Source organism: Sardina pilchardus, chromosome 6 (assembly GCF_963854185.1).
Source record: "Sardina pilchardus chromosome 6, fSarPil1.1, whole genome shotgun sequence".
In the NCBI taxonomy this organism is placed as follows: domain Eukaryota; kingdom Metazoa; phylum Chordata; class Actinopteri; order Clupeiformes; family Clupeidae; genus Sardina; species Sardina pilchardus.
The window spans coordinates 16,037,246-16,062,577 of NC_084999.1; the positions used below are offsets into that span (position 1 = coordinate 16,037,246).

General features: G+C 47.8%; 3 protein-coding genes across 8 annotated transcripts in view; 1 reads left to right on the forward strand and 2 right to left on the reverse strand.

Moving 5' to 3' along the window:
* Positions 1 to 404: 404 nt before the first annotated feature.
* Positions 405 to 2,671, reverse strand: zmp:0000000951 (immunity-related GTPase family M protein 3). Its single transcript, XM_062537705.1, has 3 exons — positions 2,623 to 2,671; positions 1,305 to 2,156; positions 405 to 1,192 (listed from the first exon to the last, which is right to left on the reverse strand). Exons 2-3 carry the CDS (start codon positions 2,150 to 2,152, stop codon positions 424 to 426), a joined length of 1,617 nt encoding a protein of 538 aa, XP_062393689.1. The 5' UTR covers positions 2,153 to 2,156; positions 2,623 to 2,671; the 3' UTR covers positions 405 to 423.
* A 1,088-nt stretch (positions 2,672 to 3,759) lies between these two features.
* On the forward strand, positions 3,760 to 7,766 carry upk1a (uroplakin 1a). Its single transcript, XM_062537706.1, has 8 exons — positions 3,760 to 3,882; positions 4,141 to 4,254; positions 4,616 to 4,816; positions 5,008 to 5,082; positions 5,181 to 5,288; positions 5,833 to 6,009; positions 6,904 to 6,987; positions 7,374 to 7,766. The coding sequence occupies exons 2-8, from the start codon at positions 4,192 to 4,194 to the stop codon at positions 7,416 to 7,418; spliced, it is 753 nt and encodes a 250-aa protein (XP_062393690.1). The 5' UTR covers positions 3,760 to 3,882; positions 4,141 to 4,191; the 3' UTR covers positions 7,419 to 7,766.
* Positions 7,767 to 8,261: 495 nt separating this feature from the next.
* Positions 8,262 to 25,332, reverse strand: part of arhgap33 (Rho GTPase activating protein 33) — a 46,258-nt gene continuing 29,187 nt past the window's right edge. For all 6 annotated transcript variants that reach the window (XM_062538673.1, XM_062538672.1, XM_062538668.1 and 3 more), the window contains 13 exons: positions 25,093 to 25,242; positions 24,658 to 24,760; positions 24,160 to 24,304; positions 23,195 to 23,277; positions 22,727 to 22,834; positions 21,526 to 21,671; positions 18,579 to 18,735; positions 17,675 to 17,811; positions 17,078 to 17,152; positions 15,634 to 16,415; positions 15,030 to 15,210; positions 13,989 to 14,350; positions 8,262 to 13,595 (listed from right to left, as the gene is read on the reverse strand). In XM_062538673.1, the coding sequence (XP_062394657.1) occupies positions 11,082 to 13,595; positions 13,989 to 14,350; positions 15,030 to 15,210; positions 15,634 to 16,415; positions 17,078 to 17,152; positions 17,675 to 17,811; positions 18,579 to 18,735; positions 21,526 to 21,671; positions 22,727 to 22,834; positions 23,195 to 23,277; positions 24,160 to 24,304; positions 24,658 to 24,760; positions 25,093 to 25,242 (4,943 nt within the window). In that variant the 3' untranslated portion in view covers positions 8,262 to 11,081. The remainder of the gene's footprint in view (positions 13,596 to 13,988; positions 14,351 to 15,029; positions 15,211 to 15,633; positions 16,416 to 17,077; positions 17,153 to 17,674; positions 17,812 to 18,578; positions 18,736 to 21,525; positions 21,672 to 22,726; positions 22,835 to 23,194; positions 23,278 to 24,159; positions 24,305 to 24,657; positions 24,761 to 25,092; positions 25,243 to 25,332) is intronic.

Genomic DNA, 25,332 nt, shown 5'->3' on the forward strand with positions numbered 1-25,332 from the left:
CAGTGCTGTCACAGCCTGCCCTGCTGCTGCTGTAGACCTATTTTACATCATACATTGACTACATACATGCCTATATGTTGTCAGTAGCCTACTTGTGGTGCCAACAAATATATTCTAAAATGTGTTTCTAAAAGACATGGTTTCTGAGGCCTATTTCTTTTTTGGGGTGCGGTTCTCCAAAGATGTGGACATAAGGACATGTGTTTACTTTGCCAGCATTTTAAATCAACAGAGGTAGGGAGCATTTCAGTCAGTGTTATAAGAAGGCTACTTCTCATCATGTTATCAAAAGCATTTATTTAGAATATTAATGTAGTGCAACTGAAACACCAAAATGAGGAGGAAGATACTTGAAAGGAGAAACAAAACATTCTTTTAAATAAAACTCGACATGGCATTGCAATTTGGAATAAATATAAATTATTACATTGTTTTACAAAGCTCTGTTTTTTTCTTAAAGATTTCCTGCTCTAATAATTTTGCAACATGCTGGGCCATGGCCTTCCTCTTGTGACAGGATATGGAGAGCTGCAGTGTCTCTGTCAGTTCATGAAAGTCCATCCTCTCTGGCTGCAGTGCACAGACGGCATAAACCACCAGCTGGTATCCCAACGTTGACAAAACCTCCTCACTCCACCTCTTCACTTCACTAACTCTCTCCTCATCAACCTGATCAGCCTTGGACAGGACCAGGTAGCACTGCGTACCTGTGGCTAAGATATGGTGCAGTAAGCTCACACAGTCCATGCTGAGTCGGACTGGAGACAGAAGGATGTAAACGTCACAGGAGGGGCGCAGCACAGTGGTCAGGGGATCCGCCTCACTGGACTTCTGAAGAAAGGGGGAGTTGAGCCCACCAACCCTCCCCATCCCTGGGAGGTCCCAGAGGACCACGTTGAGGAATTCTGGGTACTGGTATGCCACAGGCTCGAGGGTGGTTTCAGTGACACCTGTTGGTGCTGCTCCCTCTTCTCCGTTCTTCAGCCCTAGGAGGGCATTGATGAAGCTGGAGCTGCCACAGCCGGTGGCGCCCAGGACTCCCACATCCAGACGGAAGTCCTCCATGGCGTTCAGGATACTCAGAAGCCTGGCGGGATGGTTGGTCAGAGCCTTGGACGACAGAAATGCAGAGATCTGTTCTATTTCCTCCTTCTTTACCTTCCCAGTATCAAGGGCAGGGGAGATTGTAGACCTAAGGAATGAGAGTGATAAATGGTGTAAGTCTATCAAAATTCCCATCTATCCATAAGGTACAAACATCACAAGTATGTCAAAAGTATTTCAGTTTTAGCAGAAATACTTACTTAGCATTATTTCTCAGATTTTTTGGCGCTCTGAGTTCTTTGGAAGCATCTAGTATAAACTGACAAAAAGCCTGCTTCCTCATGTCTGGAAGAGCGGAGAGGAGAAGACCACCGATCTCCGTCATGCCCACTAGCCTGTCAGGGTCTTGGCTGACCCCTGTCCCTGTTGCCTCTCTTTCTTTCCTCCTGCGCTGCAGTTCTAATTTGCGCTCTCTCATGCGCTCCCAAGCACAGGTCTTGCACGGCCCTTTAAGCTCCTCGTGGACCAGGTCCGTGTCCGCCTCTGCTTTAACTAGGTACAGCGGCTGGTCCCTCTCACGCAGCTCCATGAGAGACACCATGTGGTCCTCCGGGTGCAGCTCTGAGGTGAGGACCACCAGCAGGTCAAAGAGTGAGCCAGCACTGGGTGGGCTGCCAGAGTATGGTGCAGAGGGCCCGTTTAAGATCCATATGCGGACATTTGGGATATAAGGATAAGACAACACTGGGAGGCCATTCTCTGTTCTCCACACATTCTTGCTCATTTCTTTACTTCCTGTGTCTACATCGGACATCTCACTCTGTTCTAGCTCTTCCTCTCCCTCATCACTTTCGTCTTCCTCTTCGTCCTCTCCCTCCTCCTCCTCCTCATCTAAGAGGCAGTGCTCTTGGTCCTGTAGTCCACAGACAACTCTGGCTAGGCGTGCGTTGGCCTCAGGTGTGCCTCCAGTGATGGCGACGTCCAGTGGGAAGTGCTCGTACAGCTCCAGTACTGCGAGCAGCTGGTCCTGCAGTTCAGCCACCGGCGGAGCTGTTCTCCATGCTCCAAGCACATGCTTAGTGTGCTCCTCACTCAGTTTGCCCTGCATAGCGCTATACAAAATAATATTATATTATATATAATATAATATCATAGTATTATTTATTATAGTGTTAGTATTATTTATTATTAAAGATAGGCCTTCATGAAATGGCTAGTGCATTCTGTGTGAATCCATGAAAACAACAAAATAACCTTATGTCTGTGGTATTTTCCTTTACAAAAAATAACTGCATTTCAAGATTAGAGTATCAAAACTCCAGTTTTGGAGGAATTATTTGCCACTCATATGTATGAAATTCCATATTGGACACATAAAAAACCGTACTGTATTCTACTGTGTCTATGGTATGTTTTGCCTTCCCAGAGACTCAAATATGATAAAATGTATTACAGGAGAGGACCAATACTATGCTGTAAACATGAAGTCTACTGCATTATAGTGGACAGGCTTTAATGTTGGTCACACAACAATGGTTTCTATACATTACTTTTTAAAGGGTAAGGCAAAATACTCACATCAACCAAATGATCCTTTCAGTAACTTCCAAAGTCCAAAGTGTGCTATTGTGTCAGACCGACTGAACTGAAATTATAATTATCATGTCCTGTATTGTACTTAGTCAAGGATCAGGTTTGTTTGCCAAGTGAGTCACCTGTGTCAACATCAGCTGTGTTAACCAAACAGCATGAGTAAGTGGCAATACTGAGGTGTAAAAGCATTTAAAGGGGAAATCCATTGTTAAGTGGGTTTTAGATATGTTACAGTAAGTATGACCATGAGCTAGAGAGACCCAGATCTGGGGAAGGATACAAAAAAATCTGCAGCATTGAAAGTGCACAAGAGCACGGAAGCCTCCATCATTCTCAAATGGAAAAGTTTGGAACAACCAGTCACCAGAGCCATATACAGTAGATACATGTATCTGTATGGCTCTGGGAACAACCAACAGTCTTGCTAGATCTGGCCGCTCAGCCAAACTGAGTAATCCGGGACGAAGGGTCTTGGACAGGCAGGTAACCAAGGACCCAATGTTCTCTATGAATGAGATCCAGACTTCCTTTGAGAGGATGAGAGATAAGCGTAAAGAAGAACTAACATCAGTGCAGCTCTCAACCAGGAGTTTGCTAAAAAAAAGCACCTGAACGACTCTCAGACCATGACAAGTAAAATCATCTGGTGTGATGAAACAAAGACTGAACTATTTGGCCACAATTCCCAACACTGTGTGTGGAAGAAGCCAGGCACAGAGTTGCACTGATGTCAACCAATTATTTATTTCTTTTTTACAAATTTACAAAACAGAATGTTGGAATATTGAGTGATTGATGAGAAAAATTAATTGAAGATGAGTCTGAAACATAACACAATGTAGAAGGGGTTTGACTTTGAATACTTTCCGGTTACAATGGTTTACATACCATTGTAACAAAAATACCAACAAAACCAAAACCGTCCAGCAGATGTCATGATTAGGCCCTATATGACCCCAAGGTCCTAGGCATAGGGCAACTTATTCCATCGCCTATAGAATACACCACACTCGCAAACTGATGTTTGCTCCATGATTGATATCAGACTATACCGCGTGGTTGTCGTGAGGATCCAAACTGACGTCTTATCACATGACATTAGCCTAGGACTAACCCTAGGAGGATATTCTGTAACTGAAAGGATGAGACACTGACGTCACCACAACTTCACTCCACTGGAGCAAGTCTTTGCAAGAAGTGAGTGTAACGGGATCGACAGGTGCGGTCCCTGGGAGCTGCGCGCAGGTGAGGACTTTGTTGAATTCCGTTAATAACTTTCTTATCTTGTGGGGTTAGTACACAGACTAAATAAATGTTTGTTTTACGACATTTGTTCACAGCTTTGGTTAATAATAAGAACTGTTTAGACGTGTTAGACCGCTGGGTTGGTTTCTCACACGGTGTGTGAGCACACGGCGACTGTGGGTCTGGATTGTTTTACACAATATTGATACTTATGGTCTGCTAATGCTAGGCTATATCAAATAATGTCCTTGCCTTTAGCCTACTTTGTCCATAGACAGCAGGAGGAGTTGAGGTTCACACGTTTTCACCATGGCTGATGGAGGAAACACTTGTTTCAAGATCTTTCTCATTCTTCTAAATGCTTTTGGAGCAGTAAGTGTCCTTGCATGACACCTTGATGTTTCTCCTACCCTTACAAAATTAATGGTACAAAAACGGCAGGTATTCTGTAGTTTTTCCGAAGTACAATGTACTATAATAGAGTTTTCCTGTCCAAAATGTTGTATTTCTACATTAAAAAACAGTAACGTTCACTATTCTGTGTTGTGTAATGCAGTGTCTACAATATTGCATTTGTTGCATGAACTGCAAAATGATACTTGCAAAACTGCAGTTTTTACACTTATTGCAGTTAGCTTTAGCAAAAGTACCTATATGTATGCAATTGTATTTGTATTTCATCTCTTATTCTGGCTGAGTTGCTGTTATCAATCAATTGCATTTTCCCCAACAGGCAGCAAGCCTGGCTCTTTTTGCTCTGGCCATTTGGGTGGCGGTGGATGGATATGAGTTGTATCCCATATCAGGGGTCTCTGGAAAGGACGATATCTTTGCCGGGGCATGGATAGCTATTTTCACTGGCTTCGCTTTCTTCTGCACTGCTGTCTTCGGCATCTTGGCCATTTGGAAGAGCAGTCGTCTACTCATCCTGCTGGTAAGAGCATTAAAGTAGAGATGAATGAGATGTGTGGCAAGTGTGAGACTATGCTGCAAAGTCTGTCAACAAGCAGTTTTTCTGCAAGATGTTGCACCTTGCCCATTCAAATTAGGGCTGATAGATATGTCAACTATATATTGTAACCATCTTTTGAATAACCTCAGTGATCAATTCTCTTTGTTTCACAGTACCTGATATTGATGTTTATAATCTTCATCTTTGAATGTGCATCCTGCATCACAGCAGCTACCAACAGAGACTATGTGAGTATCTGGAGGTGTGTGTGCGGGGGTCTTTAGAAGTAGGCTAGATGTATCAGGCCACCTGATTTGATGTTTTCATTTCTTCCATTTGATTCTAGCTGGTGGGTAACAGCAACCTAGTGAAGAAACAGATGCTGAAATATTACGCTGATGACAGTTTTGCAGGACAGCAGATTACAGTGACCTGGAACAGGGTGATGCGTGAGGTGAGCAGTCACATGTCACATTCAATTTTAACTGTTGACTGAAACCTCTTAATTTTGATGTGATTTTGTCATGGATGTCATGCCCACACCCTGCACCGACGCCCTTTCGAGCCACTACAGTACCATGTGTCTATTTCTGTGCTGACTTGACACAACATGTCTTCTTGTTGGATGTCAGTAAAAGAACCGGTTTACCGGAGTGGTGTGTGGGAAACATAGAATCAGGGCAATCTCAACTTGTCAGGAGAAATGAGTCAACTGAGTGCACTGCAGTGAAGGACCCCGGGTCATATGTCAGCTAAGAGTCTTCAGTGACCACCATTAAATGGTCGTTACAGCTAGGTACAGCTACGTTGCATATGGAAAGTTTCTGGGAACATCTGACGCAGTGTGCAGTCTGCTTTTTGATGAACGCACCATGACATCATCAGATGATGATGGCTGTCTGAATGTTCTCCTACTGCTTGTTTAACCGCTGCAACACAGGTGCTGCAGAGGCGATGAACTCTAAATGTTGTCCTCCTACATCTTCCCCTGTCTTCAGGTTGAATGCTGTGGCGCAGACGATCCACAGGATTGGATAGAGTATAATTCCACATTCAGGATGACATACGGCACGACGTACCCATGGCCCCAGCAGTGCTGCAAGAGACTCAGCAACTTTGAGGTGGCAGACGTGGAGGGCTGCAAGGCAGGGCTGGCCGACACCCTCTTCACCAAGGTGGGCATCTGCATCACATTTTACCCAGGCATATGAAGATGAACTCACATTTCACACTGGTAGATCACAGTGCGTCACATTTCACACAGGTAAATCACAGTGCAACAGAATAGGTGTAGTTTCAATAAATAAGACAGTTAGTTATGATAATAAGTTAGTATTGCTAATTCATACATGACAACTTTGAATCCCTGTTGGACACACATGGAATGTTCAAGTCAGAAACTGTGACTGATTGTGACTGTGTTCTTTGAACATTCAACAGCTACCTGACTATATTGTCATTGCCATAAAAAATACAGTGGTTCTGTTATCAGCTATTGAAATATCAATGTGTTGCATCTCTGGCCGCTTTCACACCACTAGTTCGATTATTTGGTATGCATCAGGCAATGAAATTGTTATTACAGTATGTAGCATAGACTCAGTGAGGTCCGCTTTCACACCAGCAAACAAACCAAAAATTGGCCCGATTGACGTTTCATCAATATTTATCTTCCTGTAGAAATAAGCGCCAATTTTGACTCACTATTTTGACCTACAGTCTATGGTTTGGACCCCAGTTTGCGTTCTCACCAGAGGGACCGCACCAGAGTCTGCCATTTGGTGCTTCTTGTTGGCGGTCTCGGTCTGCTTGATTTAATGCGGCTGATGCTTTCACACCAACGAAAACGAACCGAACTAAGAGCTTTTGGTTCGAACGGATCGTTTGGTGCGCACCAACTGCTGTTGGTGTGAAAGCACCCTCAGTTTAATGAACCAATCTGTAAATATCTGACAGTCATCCCTACTATTTTCAATATGTTTTTGCTGGTCTGTGTTTTATTAATGTGGAGTAGGAGTAATGTTCTCTGTTGATTGCTGAGGTAAATGAAAGGACCGTTTATTCCCCAGGGCTGTTTTGATCACATTGAGTCAGTGTTTAGTCGCTACACGTGGGCTGTGAGCTGGTACGGCTTCTCGGTCCTAATGTTCATGGTGAGTTTTCTTGACTTGTTAATTGTTTCCCTTTCCATATGAAAAAAAAAGATCAGATCAGATCAGTTTTAATCTAATTCACAGTAGAGATGCTATACTAGGTTTTACATTTACATTAGGTACTTTGTATACAGTAAAGGTGATATGTCACCTGTGTGGAGATTTCAGTTAGGGAAGAAGTGTCCTGAGGAAAGATAACTAATGGCATCACCACTGGCAATCAAGTCACATCTTTGCATGACCAAACTGAATTACTTATTTTCATGTTTTTTCCCCCCTAACTGTTATTCTAAAAAGATACTTTCATGTATTGGGTGACATTCCTAATTCGAACACAGAATATAATCTCTGTGAATCTAACACTAACAGTGTTTTGTCTATTTTAGTTCTGGTTAATGCTGCTGACCATGGGGTACTACCTAAAGATTTGAAGAAAAGGGATTTCTTCTGCAACCACAGCACATCAGATGGCGTTTCATATACCCTCAGACTACGTAAAGAACACATATCTTCATCTGTATATCTCTTGTTATGGTATTGTCTGGCAGTAGCCTTTTATGTTTGTTTTTAAATTGTATTTGACATTTCTTTTGAAAAAAAAAAGAACCAACTTGCCAGATGGTAACAATTTTTGAATACCTTGATTTCAGAGGGGCTTTATCTGTTATAATTTATATCTATTACATTTTGCTCTCAATTTTAACAATCTTTTAGACAACACAATTCAATTATTAAATGAGTTAATATACTGTATTTGTATAAATAAAAGCACATCTCTGAAAATATCTTGACTGCGTGTGTTCATGACTTGAATGCTGTAATAATAGTCTTCGTTTCCTGCGACACACCCAGCGCATGGCTCTATTGCTACACACCTTGTGCGACAAGCAGACACACCATGGGAACAATATCCTGACTTGTGGAAACCAGGATGATGTTTGTTTCCACTTCTTTTGGGTGTACACTGATCAGGCAGCTGGAACTGGACAAACAGGTTAACCGACTTGGTATCGGTTGGGTGTTGAATAAAATTCAATCCACTCGAATTACAGCAAACAATAGAGGAAAAAGTTAAGTGTCCGCATTATGGGATAGAGGAATTTGCAGCATGTCTGCCAAGAATAGAAGAAAAGGATTTCGGCTGATTTCAGCTGATAAACTGGATTTCATCACAGACTGAACTATAAACTTCATGTCAGGTCATAGTTAGTCAGTTAAAGCAGTAGACTGAAAAGAAAAGAATAAAAGGGACAATGACAAGGTTGTGTCATCGATGTGTCCATCAACGTTTTATTCACACATTGGAAAATATTACAAAATAAGATGAACTGCCTTTTTTGCAAAGTGCTATAAGGCTGAAGGGAGAACATTGGACTGAAAGTTCAGGTTACAGTGCATTCGTGTACCAACACATACACACTGACAGAAACACACACACACACACACACACATACACACACACACACACACTCTCTCTCTTTCTCTCACTCACACACACACACACACACACAGGTAGTATAGCCATTTTAAAGGAGGATGTTTCTAACTTCAAAGAACCTTTCAATGTACTTCACTGTTCACTGCATAGATATGAGTCCAAAAGAGGGAGCAGTCTCTCTCTCTCTCAAACACACACACACACACACACACACACACACCAAGGCTCACTTTGTACCACGAAAATATGTTAAGATACCATACATGCTCTACCGTGTACCTTTCAGACCATCACAGCAAATAGCCCAAGTCAAAGACCACTGTGGGTGGGGGGTGGGGGGTGTTAAGTTACATTGTACAAAAAAAGTGTGCAACGTTGTCCTCCGTCTACAGGGGTTCTGAGAGACAACAGTTGTGCTGTAGTCGAGGGCATGGGCTATCTGGTGCTGGGACCAGATATAGCTGCTCTCACTCGTTTGTGTTTTCACAGGCTGTAGATGAGATAACAGCCACGCCTCTACATCTTTGTTTTTTTTTGTTTTTTTTTACGGTTCAGTTTCCAGATCACTGATTGTTCCACCAGAAAGGCACCAAAAGCACTGAACGACTTGCTGGGTGGTAAAAAAAAGCTACCACATCTAGCCATCATTCAATAACACCCGATACAAATTTTATGCATTTCCTTTCCTCATTCTTATCATTTTTTTTCCCTCTGCGCCCAACCAAAAACCACCATGCAGCCCCTTCATTTTCCAGTGCTGTTTGGAGGGAACTAAATAACAGGGATATTACTGGTATGGTAGAAGTGCTAAGCACTCTGCAGAAATCACTTTAACTTTAACTGTTCAAATATGTGTGGCAAAGCTCATCTTTTAGACTAACGTATTAACCTGTTGGATGGAAATAGCGAGGGACAAAACGGAAGGAAGCACAAAATGCATGTGCAGTGACTCTGGACCTCAAAACTTTATACTGTACGTCTCACTCAAGGACAGAGTCCCTCTATGACGCCCACTCATTCATCAGGCATTTCTTGCTTATTGTTTACCACTTACATATAGAGATCAAGCGATCTGTTTGGATGAAATAGCTATACGCTACTCAAAAAAAAAAAACTCTACCTTTTTACCAGTACCATTGAAGAAAAATAAAAAAATAAGATCCTCCACTTACACTCTCATGCACAGACCGAGGAGAAACACTGTACTCCAAATGAATTATAAAGAATTAAAAAAAAAAAAAAAACGAACTATCCATCGATCAATAAACATTCATGCTGATTACAGACCACAATGCATTGGGGATCGTTCTGGATTGCGAAACTGATTATTATTAGGGGCTGTTCAAGAGAAGAAAAAAGAAGACATCCTTGAAGGATGTGTAGATTTAGATCACGACATCAGGAAACATTTCCCAAACACACGCACACTTCGACATACAAACACACACACACACACACACACACACACACACACACACACTGGTTGAACCATGAGGGGAACATGAGTGCTCCTTAGACTGATCACCTTCTTTAACACAAGGCAGTGTTTTTCTTTAGCAACATTTCCTAACAATGTGCTTTTTGTAGCTTACCGAGGCAGATAAAGCTGTTAGGACACACATACAGTACATACATACATACACACACACACACAAGCACGCCTAGTAGTGCGTGCATACACTCCCACACTTACATACTGTTCAGGGATGAAGACAAACTAACTCTACTTATTCACATTCTTCCAAAAAAAAAGAGCAGAAAACTATATTACATGACTTCACAATGGAAAAACTTAAAATAAATTAAAAATGTAAAAAGCAATTAACAAAACTACCGAAAACATGTCACAGCCGAATATTCACATGAAGAAAGAGTTTTAAAAAAGCCTTGAAAGTCCATTAAAATTACCAGCAGCTTTTGAAAGAATATTTTTTCAGGTTTCTCGAGGAAAATAAAATACTAAACTTACTTCCCTGTACAATTTCCACTGTGCTATTGTGTGCGAGAGATACAGTAGGCTAACCGAAAACCAATGAGACCTACACCTGAAAAATATAGTCAACAAAACCTAGGTGTGCAGGAATACCTGATACTCCACTAAAAAGCATAGCAGCTACACGCCTCTCCTACGCCCCCTACTGGGCAAGCACAGTCTGTTCTGGAATGTTTTCAAATCTAAGCCACTTAACGGTTCTTTTCTTTGATCTGTCCTCCTCCTTCATGCCATATCTGCATTCTCATTGGTCCGATCAAGTGAGAGGGGTCAGGAGGGTAATGTGGGGTGTGGGGTATCCGACATTAAAGAGGCGCAAGGGGGTGGGGGGGGGTGGGTTGTTACAGGGTGAGACTGGACGGACGGGGACCCTCATGAAATGATGCCGCTCCTCCTGAAGGAGAAGATCTTGTAAGATGTCACATCTCGGTAGATATGCGTGTAAAGCCTTTCTTATAACGTCCTCAAGTCCTGAAACAATCAAACACTGACAAGTCCCTGTAGTGCTGTAGGCATAGATGCGTTGTCTAAAGCTGCTCCCTTTACCCCTGGAACACCTGTCTCGCTCTTGTCTTGATACGGAAGAGAAGCTCCTGCCATGGGCCTCTGCTGCCCCCTTGTGGCCCCTGGTGGCTTGTGTGCTTTCGTGAGCCTCACTGCTCTTCAGCAGTAGCTCCTTGTTTGGCCCTCGGTGTGGATGGTCCAGTTGGGTCCCGGCAGGCTGCCCTGTCTGGCCAGTCCCCTCTGGTTGCGATAGGTCGGAGGGGGTCGGAGCGACGGGTCCAGCACCACATCCCGCCGCGGGGGGTATTGCGGGCTGGGCTGGACCGGATACTGGCTGTACTGGAAGCCTCCGGGTTGGTTGGCGTACCCTCGTGGAGTGCCCAGGGCCAGGTTGGAGAAGGCTGCGGAGGGCGGGGTGGCGGCGTGAGGGGAGCCTGGGTAGGGAGGGCGCAGGTCCTGGGGCCCGCGGTGTTGGTAGGCCGCGTCCGGATAGTGAGTCCGTGGGGGGTAGGGGTTGGAGGCCAGGGACTCACCCTGGGAGCCGGGCATGAAGTCCTGGCTGCGGTAGTACTTCAGGACCTGGTCGCCCGACGGCATGACGTCGAAGGCCTGCCGGTACTGGCCGCCGGAGGACCTGCGCAAGGGGTCCTGGCGGTGGAAGGCCGCCGACGGGTCCCGGAGCGAGCTGTGGCGGGTCGGCGCCGGGGTGTAGACGTTGTAGGCCGGTGGGGGCTGCTGATGCTGCAGCTGGGCCTGCTGCTGACCGGCGTACGGGTTGGGCGGGTGCTCGACGCGGGGAGACGACGAGGTCGAGGACGACGCCACCGTGCACGTGCCCGCTTCGCTCTCCTCCTCGGCCAGCTTCTCGATCAGCAGCGAGGCGATCTCCTTGCCGCTCAGGCACTGGCTCGGACCCTGGCTTTTCTCGGCGCCGGAGTTCTGCGGGTCCGAGCGGCTCCGGAAGTGGGCGGCAGCCGCCAGTTCCGACGGGGTGGACTGCGGAATGTCCAGCGAGCGGGACTCCAGCGCCAAACCGCCGTGGCAGGGGCTCTCCGCGTCGTGCGGGGGGCCGTCCTGCGGAGGGGCGTGGTGCGGCGACTCCTGACGCTCCTCCGGCGGGGGCTCGGGAGGAGGGGCCAGAGGGTCGGACACCTGAGAGGCGTCGCCGTCCAGGTCGGTGGTCAGCCAGCCCTTGGTGCCGGCTCCGGCGTTCTGCGGACTGGCGAACGGGAAGTTGACGTAAACTGGCTCGGGCTGGGACTGAGCGTGCTCCTTGGAGGGAGGCGGCTTGGGCGTCTGCGTGGGGGAGGGCTGAGTGGTCTGCGGGTGAGGCGCTTTGGCCGTGGCGTGCTGCGACGAGGCCGATGCCGGCGGCTCGTCCGTTTTCGCGGTCTCCACGTAGCGGTAGCACACCTTGCCGTTCTCGAAGTACGGGTGCAGCTGCGAGGAGGCGGCGGCGGCGGCGAGCTCGGCCGAGGCCTGGGAACGCTGGGAGCGCGCGGAGCCGCGCTGGTGCACGGACAGCGGGACCCCGGCGGCCGCGGGGCTCAGTGGGATGGGGTGCAGCTCGTTGCGCGGGAGCCGGACCGAGGACGAGGTCTGTCGCTGCTGCTGCGCCCGCGGGCCGTGCCCGTCCAGCGCCGCCCGCTGCTGCTGCTGCTGGTGCGAGTGCCCGTGGGAGAAGGAGTACGAGTGGGAGTGCGCGGCGGCCCACGCCCGGGTGGCTTCCGCCGACCACAGCTGCGGCACCCGTCCGCCGGGACCGCCAGGGCCGCCGGGGGCCTGAGGGTGGTGGTGGTGGTGGTGGTGGTGCCCCCTGGACACCGGCCTCTGGTTCAGCGCCGGGTCGTTGGGCGCCGGCCGGTAGTTGCCCTCCATGTCCAGCCGCATGTTCATGTAGCTGTGGCGCGCGTAGCTCGGGGGCGCCTGCGGGTGCTCGGGCGCCGCGATCTCGTAGTAGAAGTTCTCCACCACGCCCGGGTCGTCGGAGGAGGACGGCACCGGGCGGATGTAAGCGGGCGGGGGCTGCTGCTGCTGCTGCTGGAGCGGTGGAGGAGGTGGCAAGGGCAGTCCGGCCGCTCTGGCCGCGTGGTAGCGAGCCAGCAGGTCCGAGGTGCCGGCCACCCGTTCGGAGTAGGCGCGGGACAGGCCCGGCGGGGTGCCCTGCGGCTGGCTCATCATGCGCCGGACGCGGCCCGCGTCCAGGGAGCGGCGGGAGTAGTCCTGCCGGTCGGCGCGGGAGAGCGGCGCCCGCTGCGGGGCCAGGTCCAGGGGCTTGGGGGGCACTTTGGGCCGGGTGGGCTGGAAGGCACGGACCTGGGCCAGTGGGGAGCTCTCGGAGCGCGAGTGCAGGAGCTGGGAGTGCGGCGGGTTGGGAGGCTGACCGGCGGGCTTGGACAGACCGCCGGGGGACCGCTGCTGCTGCTGGAGGTGCGGGGCGGAGAACTGGCGCGAGTACGCCGGGGGCTTCCTCTGAGGCGGGGCGTCGGAGGAGGCGGAAGGGCTGTGCTTGGCGGAGGGAGGGCCGCCCTGGGCTGAGGGCGAGAGCTGCTGGTTCTTGTAGATGGGGCTGGGGGTCTGGTCGCCGTCGCCAGACGAGCTCCCAGCAGACAGCTCCGAGTTGGACGCCCCCGAGTCCGACACCGAGGTAGTGGACGAGAGGGTCCCTGTGTCCTGTCAAACAAAACACGACACACAGGCATCAGCCGGGCAGCAAACGGGGAGGCCAAAATCAGACACAAATAGCTGAGTTCACAATATTTCACAGATTTTGAGAAATGAGTATCTTTCAAATACCTCTCCCTAATCATAATATAGTAATTACTATATTCTAACTATCCTTCAAATACCTCCTCCTTTGTTTACTTTTCGTAGCTTTTTAGCTAGCCTATAGTGAAGGTCATCAAAGATCACAATTTGCATTTAAAAATGAGCAATATTTAGTGTATTGGGGAAACTGGTAGGTGCAGTGGAATGACACACATGACAAAAAACAAGAAAGAAAAAGAAAAACAAATAGTTTTGTAGATCGGCTGTTCACACAGAGTTTGGACACGTTTCCCACACCTGTCCTGGGGGAGACCTGGGCTCCTGCTCCTGACCGGGCCTGTCGGTGGGCTCCGCCGCGGCCGTGTCGTCTCCCTCGGCCATCCACACTGAGAGGGGCCTCACGGTGGAGTACAGCTGGTTGGGGTCGGAGGAGAGCAGCTCGCTCGCGTCTGCAGACAGCGACCTTTGGAAGCGCAAGTCAGTGGCGTCGGAGGCCTGCGTTTTGGCCTGCGGGGGGCGGTAGGGAGGCGAGGCGCCCTGGCGCAGGGCTTTGTTGGCGCTCTCGGCCAGAGCGAGGGCCATGAGGCGCGCAGGGTTTTTGGGTGGGGGTGGAGGGGGCTGCTGAGCGGGCAAAGGCACGCCAGTAGGTCCCATGATGCCTAAACGAAGACAAAATAGACCACAGGTTACTTCTGGGATTAGTTCATATCTAAACAATAGGAAAGTGAAAATTAGATGCTATTAACAGCGGTTCCCAAACTTTTTTTCCCTGCGTACCACCTTCTCGGTTTGAGTGCCCCCACCATCCGTTTTTAATGGAAACGTAGCTTTCATAAAAGATATCCTTTAATTTCATGTTTCCATATCATTATGACCTGATTCCAAATGATTTATTTATTCATGAATTAATTCAAAACGACTTTAAAAGTTCATTTTAAACACCTCTCCGCCATTGCCTTTTTCATCTCGTGTACCACCGGTGGTACACGTACCACAGTTTGGGAATCCCTGCTATAACATGAATGAGTGGACTGATGTGCTGGAAATGCATACGAAACCTCAACCAAACTGGTAACCTTGTCAGTGGTAATACTTCAGTTGTTTCGTGCTCTTTATTATGGACTGAAGCATTCATCTCAAATAAACACATCTTATGCGCATCATTGTGATTATGTCATGACATAATTTTGTCAATCGTCATAACCCGATTTCGACGCTGCAATTTCTCGGGCACTCAACCCACTTCTGAAACGGATCCTAATCTGATGTGTGTGAGCCAGTACTAGGCCACTGTTAAATTGGGCTTTCTATTTTGGTGTCCTGTGCTGGAGTACTCACTGGGGCCCTTGATCTTGGCCTCCGGGCCCAGCTTGCTGCTGATCTCCTGCTGGCAGCTCTCCGTCAGCTGGAAGTCACATGACCGCAGCAGCATGGAGATCATCTGGGGGGGCTGGGAGGGCCCGCCTCCCTGTGCCACGGGCTGCAGTTCGCCAGCTCGGCCGCCAATCATCTCCAGAACCTGTGGGGTAGATAGCTGTTAATACACACACCAGTAAAGGCATAGGTCTGTCGGAGTTGTTGACCATTCTTAAACATTCATAAATGAGTGCTCCACTATGCAATAGCCACAACATTCACGTTATATTATTATATTGTATGTTTTTTAACAGGCTTGTTTTAACAGTCCCAACTACTTTTAGCCCTCTCCATGGAATTAACCTTGACAATACTAGAGCGATGTTAAAAACAACTTCTGCTTTCCAATTTTTCGACACTGGTCGTCATTATCAGTGTTAACTTGGCGATTGATGGTGTTTAGATATTTAGCTTCCTCTTCGCTGTTGCTTTAGCTACCTTAAATTGATACAAATGATACTTCTTGTGAAATACATGTTCTGGAACTACAAGGTAATGAAATGTACAATATAACTCTAACCCTCACCTTAGCAGGCACGCTGATGGCGATGGGGTCCGAGATGTCCAGCGGGGGCGACTTGGGGACTTTGGGCGAGAGAGCGTGCACCACCTTCCGGGTGAAGGAGCGCCTCTCCTGAGGGGCCTGGGCAGGGGGCGCGGAGAGTGCTGCAGCGGAGGGGGTCTGGCTGTGGGAGGGGCTCCCGCTGGACTCTCCGTGCCCGGGGGCGGGGCCGGCGGCGACAGCGGCCGAGGGCCTGTGCTGGCAGTACACCTGCGCCTGAGGGGCGGTGGCGGCCAGGATCAGGCTCCGGCGCGGGCCGGCCTCCGACTGGTTGAGCACCGAGTCCGGGTCCTCGGTGATGGAGCGCTGGCTGCCGGCGTGCGCGTGGCTCTGGTGGCTGAGGCAGCGGTAGGGCGGCGGCGTGGCGGCCGGAGGCGACTCCCTGCCCCCGGGCACCGGCGCCGCCGCAGAGCCCCCCAGCCCCACCGGCCCGCCGTCCTCCAGGAACGTCGGGCTGAAGTCGATGACGTCCTCCGCCATCCAGGAGGCGGCCGGGTCCTGGGAGAAGTCGGCCAGCATGTAGACGGCCTCCTCCTCGTCCTCCTCCTCGTCCTCGTCCTCCTCCTGCGCCTCCTCCTCGGCGGCGGCGCGTCGGCGCTCCTCGGGCAGCAGGCTGTCGTAGGAGCGGCTGCTGGGCAGGCGGGAGGGCGGCCGCTGGGGCACCAGCTGGGGGTCCATGGAGGCGGCCAGCGAGAGGCCGTCGCTGCTGGAGCGGGGGCGACGCAGACGCTGCAGCTTGCCTGGACCTGCACCAGGAAGGAGAGGGGGGGCGAGGGGGGGGAAGCACAGTGTCGGTTGGTGATCGAGCAGCGACAGGGGAACAGTAGTGATAGATAGATAGATAGATAGATAGATAGATAGATAGATAGATAGATAGATAGATAGATAGATACTTCATTGATACCCAAGGGGAAATTCAAGAATTTGAATTTGAAGAACAAGAACCATTGTAGTGGTTCAGTTGAATGGCAGATCAGCATCTATGGCTGTATCATGGTAAAAAAAGGTATAATAAAACAATATCAGAGTAATCAGAATAATCAGAGATAAGAACAAACCAATAGAATGACACAAATGAAACAAATAATTGAAGTAAGATTCTTCAAATGTACACTACACAAAAATTCCAGTAGAGGCCAGCAGGGGGGTAAAGAAAGATATCATGAGAGAGAGGAGGGACAGAAGGAGAGAGGGTGAAAGGAAAGAGAAAAGGAAGAAAAGGAACCACAAGGAGGCAGCAAAAAGTCTGAAAAATCTCCCCAACACCATCACATCAACTCATAGCGGACCAGTCTTTCAGTCAGTAAGAAGCAGAGGGGAGTTGAAGTTGGCCAAGAAGTAGGCTAATGCAATTCAGTCCAGTGAGGTTGTTGGTGTACGGCCATCATTAGCCTGCAAGCCATCCTACCTGCTCCACTGTGCTGGGACGACAGAGACTCCTCACTCTTGGCCGAGCGCAGCGTCACGCTATCCACACGGCACCCTGGGAAAGAGAGCAGCCACAGTCAGACAGACAGACAGACAGACAGACAGACAGACAGGCAGCTTGTGTGTGGTAAACCAAACATGACTATCGTCTTCAGTATTGCTCTCAAAAGTTCTGTATAAATATATAGCCTATATGTCATATTTTATATTCTTCATCATTTACCTTTATGACTTTTCACACTTTTAAAGACACCTAAATTATTTTCAAATGACATGAATAAGTTGGTGTGTGAAAAACGTTTGACTGGTAGTGTACTTCTAAAACAGCAGTCCTTGATTGTGACAAAACTTGAATTTCAATGAGGAGCATTGGCCAGTGTTACTACTGTGAGAGAAGAATAAAGGTGAATTTATAGTTCAAGTGACAAGTGTTGCTCGACAAAAAACAACTGTATCTGCAAGATGTCACGGAGTCTATGTAGGCTTTCATAGACAAAATTGGTCTCTTTTACGTCATATTATGTCGAGAGACTTTTCGCCAGCAGCATTGACCTTGAGATGAACGACATGTTCATACCTGCATGAGAGGTGGCCGGCTGGAACAGGGAGCTGATCCTCATGGGCTTGCGTCGCCCTGGCCCAGGTTTCCCGATGGCAAAGAATGTCTTCCAGCTTCCTCCAGACGCCTTGCGCACCTTCATCCTCCTCTTCCTCCTTGGGGTGAGATGGTGGAGTGGGAGTGGGCCCAGGGGAGAAGGGGAAGAGGAATGAGTCACACCAAATAACCTTTTTGTTTATTGTGATTAAAAGTGATCATGTGACCCCTATTATACACCCAATGCACAGCCAATATGCAGGGCTTTTTTTTACTAGTTACATACAGCAACAAGTTACATACAGCATACACAGAACAAATCGGAAGCCACCATTTGGGTAATTTGAAGGCAGCAACATTGCGTTTGTCTTTCATCTGTACACCACACGCATAAGAGAAGTCTAATCAGGTGTGTCAGGTGTGGCTGGCGACTGATGCCAGGTGCAGGTGGGGCATCCTAAGCAGGTCTCGCCCAGAGCATGGGAACCCGACTATAAACAAACAAGCCTAGGCTTAGGAAGGGCCAGAGGGTTTCTTTAGCTATGTTTTATTTACCCCAAGAGCACTTCTCTGCTAAACACCTGACCTTTAAGCAAAGTATTCAGGCTTTAGAAGTCAGAGTGCACCCAAGCTATGTTGCAGCAGGGAGAAGAAACAAATGTGGATTCTAACAATGATAAGGGTGCATAGCGTTGTATGCATTTGTTGACTACTTGTTGTGTTGTCTCCACTATATGCACTGCTTAGGGAGACTCACTACATATTGTACAGCTATGCAATGACAATAATAAGGTCATATATTCTACTTTATGACCTGGAGGCTATGGGCAAGACGTCCAAAACGAGACGAGCAGGTCTGAGTGGGTTTCAGGGCCGGCACACTCACCTGTCCTCTGGGAAGTCGAGCACAGTGTGGAACTGGCCCTGGAAGGGCAGTGGAGCCCCCTGCAGGAGCAGCGGCGCCTGTGTGCGCGCCTGGGCCTCCTCCAGAGACAGCAGCCGCGTGGACACAAAGGACTTGGGCCTGGTCAGAGACTGGCGTCCTGCAGAGGAGGAGGGAGCGAAGGGGAAGACAGACAAGAGCGACAGAGTGAGGGTATAGAGGATGGACGAAAGGTAAGATGAGCCGGTATACGAGGGTAGAAAGGAGTGAAATGATTGGAGAAGTAGGAAGAAGGGGGGAAAAAAAGAAGAGAACAACAATATTAGTGTATTTAATAATAGAACAAGGGAAGGCTGCAGACTGCGAGACAGACAATAATGGTGGTGGAGGAAGCGCAGACAGAACAAAACACACAGGGCTGGGGAACAATCAGGGGAATGACAACGTGTTGTCGCGCAGCCAGGGATGGCGAGGCCACTACGGCTCCTGGGGGGGGGGGGAGGGAGGGAAGCGTGGAGAGCTGCGAGAGAATTCAGAGCACTGGAACAGCAGCGCTCCGACACAATCCCACACACTGTGCACAGGCGTGGACCCGTTTGGTTTCCTTCAGGCCCAGTGCAGGTCTACAGTACTTCAAGGTTACTGCACATTTGTGACACAACTTCTGAATTAAAAGCCTGGTCCAGCACTTGGCACAGTGGACAAAATGATCGGGAAATGGGAGCAGAGCAGCACACGGTTCTGTTCGGAGGGGGAGCCGGTACCAGGATCGTGTCACAACATCTTGGTACTACAAAGCAAAGGAGGAAGCACTTTTGGGCAGGGGGTAGCGATGGATTGACCGTTTGTAGAGCTCTACACACTCTAAATCAACATCACTGGTAAAGGCACACAAAAACCACTTTTTTTGCAGGAAAGCTTCGGATAAAGTGGTTTAGGTTGATGATTAATAAGCGGCGGCAACAACATTGCTACAGTGGTAAATAAGATGTCTGATATCTTTACCTGATTGGTCGACCTCATCCACTTAAAAGACAGCAAATAGTCAAAACACAGCAGAGCACACAACAGTCACACATTGACACACACATGCATACACATCTACACAGAGCTTGGAACGTGTCTTTCAACTTTTAATAGGAATTTCACATTATGCTGGCTCATTAAACTGCTATATCACACATGAAGGAGTTCCTTACACTATAAATGCCAGTTTTTCAATAAAATATATTTTTTAAAACACACAAATCCAGTTGTTAAGACCACCTGACATTTAAACATAGGTAGAATTCATAATCTCATAATCATAAGAACTGAAAGAAAGCGGTGTGCGTATTGCACAGATTACTTCTGTCAGTTGACAATCTGACAATTACAGCCAAACAACGAGCCCCCGTGAATGAGCATGAATGAGACTGGATGACACTGTAGACCAAACATCCACTGATTATCTCTGATTGAGCATCCACACAGATCCCACAAACGTCCCATGTAGCACAGTGAAAAAAACGTGTAAAAAATATGGCAAAAAAAAAAAAACAGAAAAAAAACACAGGACTAAACACCAAGACCAGAATGACAAATTAAATGAAATCTCCATGGGAACTAGCAGTGCAGGAGGAGGAGGACCCCCGTCAGTAGACGGAGGAGCGTCGGATGTCGGCCTCGGTCTCCTCAGAGATGGGGGGCCCGGGGCCGCCCGGGGCCTCACGCCGCGCCTCCTGTAGACTCACCAGACGCGCCCTCCGGGGCTGTGGCACTGGCTTGGGCCCTGCCCTGCCCGTTGCTACGGAAACACACACTTTGCTCAGTTGAGGCCAGAGCACTAGAGAGATGTTCGGCACTGACCACTCAACCTTACTGGTGGACTGGATATCACACGACATGGCCAATATGTAGGAAAAAGCTACATCAGTTGATTCCATAAAAGATCAGATGGAAAATAACAATGGGGGGGAAAAACATCCAGTGATGAAAGGAGATTTTTCAAAGGTGGAAATGACCAGGCTGTTACCGGAGCTAATGCAAAACATTACAATTGAGGAGCTCTGTCAACAAGCAGTTCTGCATCAAATGACTATGAATGCATCAAATGTAGCAAGTACAGCAGTTACGTTTGTTTCTGACCAAATACACTATCAAGAACAATATCAAAGCTGTTCGAAAATAGGGTCAGGTACCTACTAATATTGTCGTGAATAAGGGAAAGTAGACAATATCATCTCTAGACATTACACAGCATTAAATATTCATAACAATTCTGCTGTCTGGAGGAGAAGCAGAGATTGATTTACCATTTCAGCTAATGTGTGTGCATATATTAAATTACATGGCTCCAGCTCAAGCCATTTCATCCCACTTATTATTTCATATTCAGTGAAGCACAAGCAACAAGGAGCAGAGCAACGAATCCTGCAGAGCAACGAATCCTGCAGGGCAGAGAACACAGACCAGGATCCGCGATGCCTCAAGCGCAGAGAACACCACAATCACAGACGAGAGAACGAGCTCATCACCATAGAGACCAGAGACGAGCCAGCGATCCCACGCACGCCCAGCTGATAAGCACACAACAAAAGAGACATAGCCCGCCACTCACACACTTAAGACTCCTCACAGAGCAACAATAACACCAACAACAACACCAACGACACCAACAACAACAACAACAACAACAACAACACCAACAGACACAGGACAGATCCAGTAAGGAAAGCTGAGGTGAGGATCCATGAGCTGAAAAGAAAAACTGACATGGAGATACGACAGACACACTGAATGAGATGCAAGAGCACAAATGCAAGAGCGATGTGAACCCAACTGAACTGAACAGAACCCAACTTAACTGAACAGAAAGGGGGACGCATTTCTTGACCAACAGAAGGACACTGCAAAAAGCCCAACCCCCCCCCCCCCACTGCTGCACACACTGTTTTGTGGGGTGACGTACCTGCGCTGAAGCGCCCCACCGAGGTGAAGGTGTCGCTGAACAGCACGTCCACGTGAGACAGGAGGAACTCCACCACCACCGACTGGATGCGCACCTCCTTAAACGGGTCAGCGCCACTCAAGCCCACCGCTTCGATCTCCATGGACCTGTAGGCGGGGGGGGGGGGGTCACACCAACGCAAACAGTCAGAAACATTCTTAATATGACTCCTGAACAGGTACAGAGCCAGCCAGATTATCTGTTATCAGTAGCCCCCTATGTAGTTCACATGGACACACTTTTAATCTGACAACAAACAGATCATCGCTCAAAATTGCTCAATTGGAATTGGAATAAAAATGTCTCGTGTGAACACCTCAACCGATCTGATTCAGCCCGATCAGAGGTGGTGTACTCTGTTCTGATAACCGATTGACTGAAAAATCCACCCATGTAAACTGTTGGACTAGGCAACCCTGAGGTTACAAGCCCAAAGCCCTAACCAGTAGGCCACGGCTGCCCCAAACTACATTTCTTCTTTCTGCGATGGTGTTCCCTATGTGGTTACAACACACATTTATGTAAACAAATGCGTTCCCATGGCGTGAATACAACTCCTTAATGATTAAATGCTTGTTCCATGTAAAAGCAAATTAATTAGTTAGTGAAATAGTTCGTTTATTTAGTATTCATGTAAACAGTTCGGTTGAAATCATTTGTTTGCATATAGAGGACATGACCAACTACCAATTAAAATTGGGTGTGGGCAATGTCTTGTAGACACTGTGTGTGCACACATTTGCCTTGGCCCGGTGAAAAGTAGGACCAAGACAAATGTCTGGATATGGTAAAACACACAGACACACACACACACAGACACACACAAACAAACAAACACAAAAAAACAGTGCACAAGCAACCTCAACACACAGAAGGACAGTGAGAACAAGCGACACAATGACAGTTAGTCATAGGTAGAACACAAAAACACACGTACGCAGGTAAAACAAACCTGCTATCATGCACGAAACCTGGACAGTGGCTACTGAAGGGCGAGCAAACAAGCAGACACACAGGTGTTTGCACAGACAGACGCCACGATACACACACTCAAACATGATCAAACACGCACACACCTGTGCACACACACGAGCACACACACACACACACACACACACACACACGAGCACACACACAAGCACACACACACACACACACTTGCCTGAGCAGGTTTGGTGCCCACACTATGGCCAGGTTCTTGACGTGCATGTTGGTCTCTTCGCTGAAGGTGGCCAGCCGGGCCAGGTGTTTGATGAGAAACTCCAGTGTCCTAAGACATACATCAGACCCTTAGCCAGGCATCATGTCTCTCATGTCTGTCTCATGTATTACTATAAAATCCTGTTCACACCCTTAGCTACCATCAGTTAAACCTGCCATCATCAGTCTATCCACACTAGAAAACCCTGTTCACACCATCCAATTATTCACTGACCTCTTTGTAGCTATGTCAATTGTTAATACGTCACACAAATTATATGAGAATACAACTACAAAGGAGTCTATTTACACAAACATTAATCTGTCAGAGATACTGACTCTGGTCTGCAGTTGGTATGTTACCCTCTTCTGTGTGTGTGTGTGTGTGTGTGTGTGCGTGTGTGTGTGTGTGCTTGTGCGTATATATTACCTGTAATGAGGAGGCGGCAGCTGCTGAATGACGTCATGAACCTTCACCATGCGTTCATCGTCGGTCATCTCTCCCATGCAGTCCTGTACACATAGAGATGAATGAATATGAGTGGGTGAGTGGAGAAATGAACAAGCCTTTCACAGGGTCTCACATACAGGAGGCTATATGTATTTGCATATTCTTTACGTTTTTCCTGTGTAAACTGATTCTAAAGTAGCATCATATTGTATATTATAAATCATCTACACAGTTCATTTACACTGTATCTTACATGTATGTCATTAAAATGCTTTTATCTGAATCATTTACAGTGGACTGAAGCAAAACTGCTCCCTACCAACCACATCAGACACATGTCATTACCAATGTAACTATTCATGGCTTTCATCAGGTTCCTTTCCACAGGTGGGTTAATTAGGCACCATACAGTCTGCATTCATAATCTAGGTGCTTGATTTTATACACCTGTGGAAAGGGACCTGATGAAACCCATGAATAGCAGGCCAATAGTATCATGTCAGGGACCAGGCCCACTGGTGACGTCTGACATGAGTCATGTGATGCCAAAGTTTAGAATTCAATTACTTTTGACGGAGCATAGCACACTGGCGGTGTCTGTTTTTTTGTTTTGTTTTGCGGCAAATCCATAAGTACGAATACCACTGCCAGTGGCCATTGGCCTCAATAGTGTACCAAGTTAGAGACAGGCCCTCCCGTTGCTATGCTCATTCTCACGTCATGTTGACGTAGTGGTAGGGCAAGCACAGGTGAAACTAAATACGTTGATGAAATCTCTGTTCAGAAACTCAATTAATGTTATTAGTAACACCTGGGTCTGCCATACATTTCATGTCAGAAATGGCTGCTGTAAAAAAGGTCTATTGACTCCGGTCTGTGAGCCAGGGTGTAGAGGTCAGAGAGGGGCCGGTCAGCCGGCAGGGGCGACACGGACGGACACTCACTGCGAACTTGTCGTAGAGTTGGTAGGTGAGAAGCGGGTTGGGCAGCTCCCTGAAGTACAGCTTACACAGGGAGCCAACGCAGTGGATGTCCTGCATGTACACTTCTTTCGTCAGGTCCGGCACGTTCTCGCTGTCAAACTCATGCCTGAGGGTGGAAAAAGCTTTTCATGAAAGACGTCCTTTGCAGCAGTCATGTTTAATTAGTGTTATTATTGTGGTGACTGATGTGAGTCGAACATAGACGTAAGTCACGCATGCTCAAGTATTAACAGTTGCGGCAACATTTCATAATGTATTTGAAAAACAAAAATATATGATGTGCCCCATGTGTAGTGCATGCGTGATTCAGATCAGTGCTCGACTATGGCCCAACATCAGGCAATGACCGTGTTCATGTGGATCACAAATGTCTTCTTCTAAGACCAATCCAGCTGTGCTTTGCAGCATACACCTGGGTAAATCCAGTCTATATAGAGGCCAGGTGAAGACGGAGCACACCTGAGCTTCTGGATGTTGGAGGAGACTCCAGAGTGTCTGTAGATGCCGTCCACAATGCCATGCTTCTCTATGAACTCGGAGCAGGTTCTCAGCACCTGTGGAACTACACGGGAGAGACACACAGGAAGATTCACAGAAGGCAACCACTATTTCTAGAAAGTACAGCACTGCACTACAACTCGAGTTCATGATTGTTCACGAGAAAGTTCCATGAAACATTTCACCAAATCTGCCTAAACATTAATCATTTTAGAAATTTTTTCCAACTGAAATGTATTCAGTTATAATTTCAACACAATTCCTCTACCATATCTATGGTCCTTTGGAATAGTTTACCTCCTGCTTTTAGAACTGTCCTAATGACAATGCCTTCTCCTTTTCATCTGAAAACACATCATCTTTCATCACAAATCATCACTAATCACTTCCGCATACCGTCTAGTCCGGAGTTGAGCAAGTGCTCTCCGAGGTCGCAGCCGAACACACGCTCCTTGAGAATGCCACGCTGCTTCAGCTTCTGTTTGGTGGGCCGAGACTTCATGAAGGTCCTCAGAAAACCCATCAGCTTGCCGTGCTTCTTGGACACTGCCAGAGGGGGGCGACAGAGAGCCACTCAGCCAAATCGCAATGGGTGCAAATGATGACAAACAGACTCAAAGAAGTTCCCACAGGGCC

Excerpts from the sequence above, each read along its gene's own strand:
- zmp:0000000951 (XM_062537705.1), bottom strand. The coding sequence starts at position 2,152 with ATGCAGGGCAAACTGAGTGAGGAGCACACTAAGCATGTGCTTGGAGCA. Across the intron at positions 1,193-1,304 it reads AATCTGAGAAATAATGCTAA|GTCTACAATCTCCCCTGCCC; the intron begins GTAAGTATTTCT and ends CTCATTCCTTAG.
- upk1a (XM_062537706.1), top strand. The coding sequence starts at position 4,192 with ATGGCTGATGGAGGAAACACTTGTTTCAAGATCTTTCTCATTCTTCTA. Across the intron at positions 4,255-4,615 it reads TTCTAAATGCTTTTGGAGCA|GCAGCAAGCCTGGCTCTTTT; the intron begins GTAAGTGTCCTT and ends TTTCCCCAACAG. Across the intron at positions 6,010-6,903 it reads CCGACACCCTCTTCACCAAG|GGCTGTTTTGATCACATTGA; the intron begins GTGGGCATCTGC and ends TTTATTCCCCAG.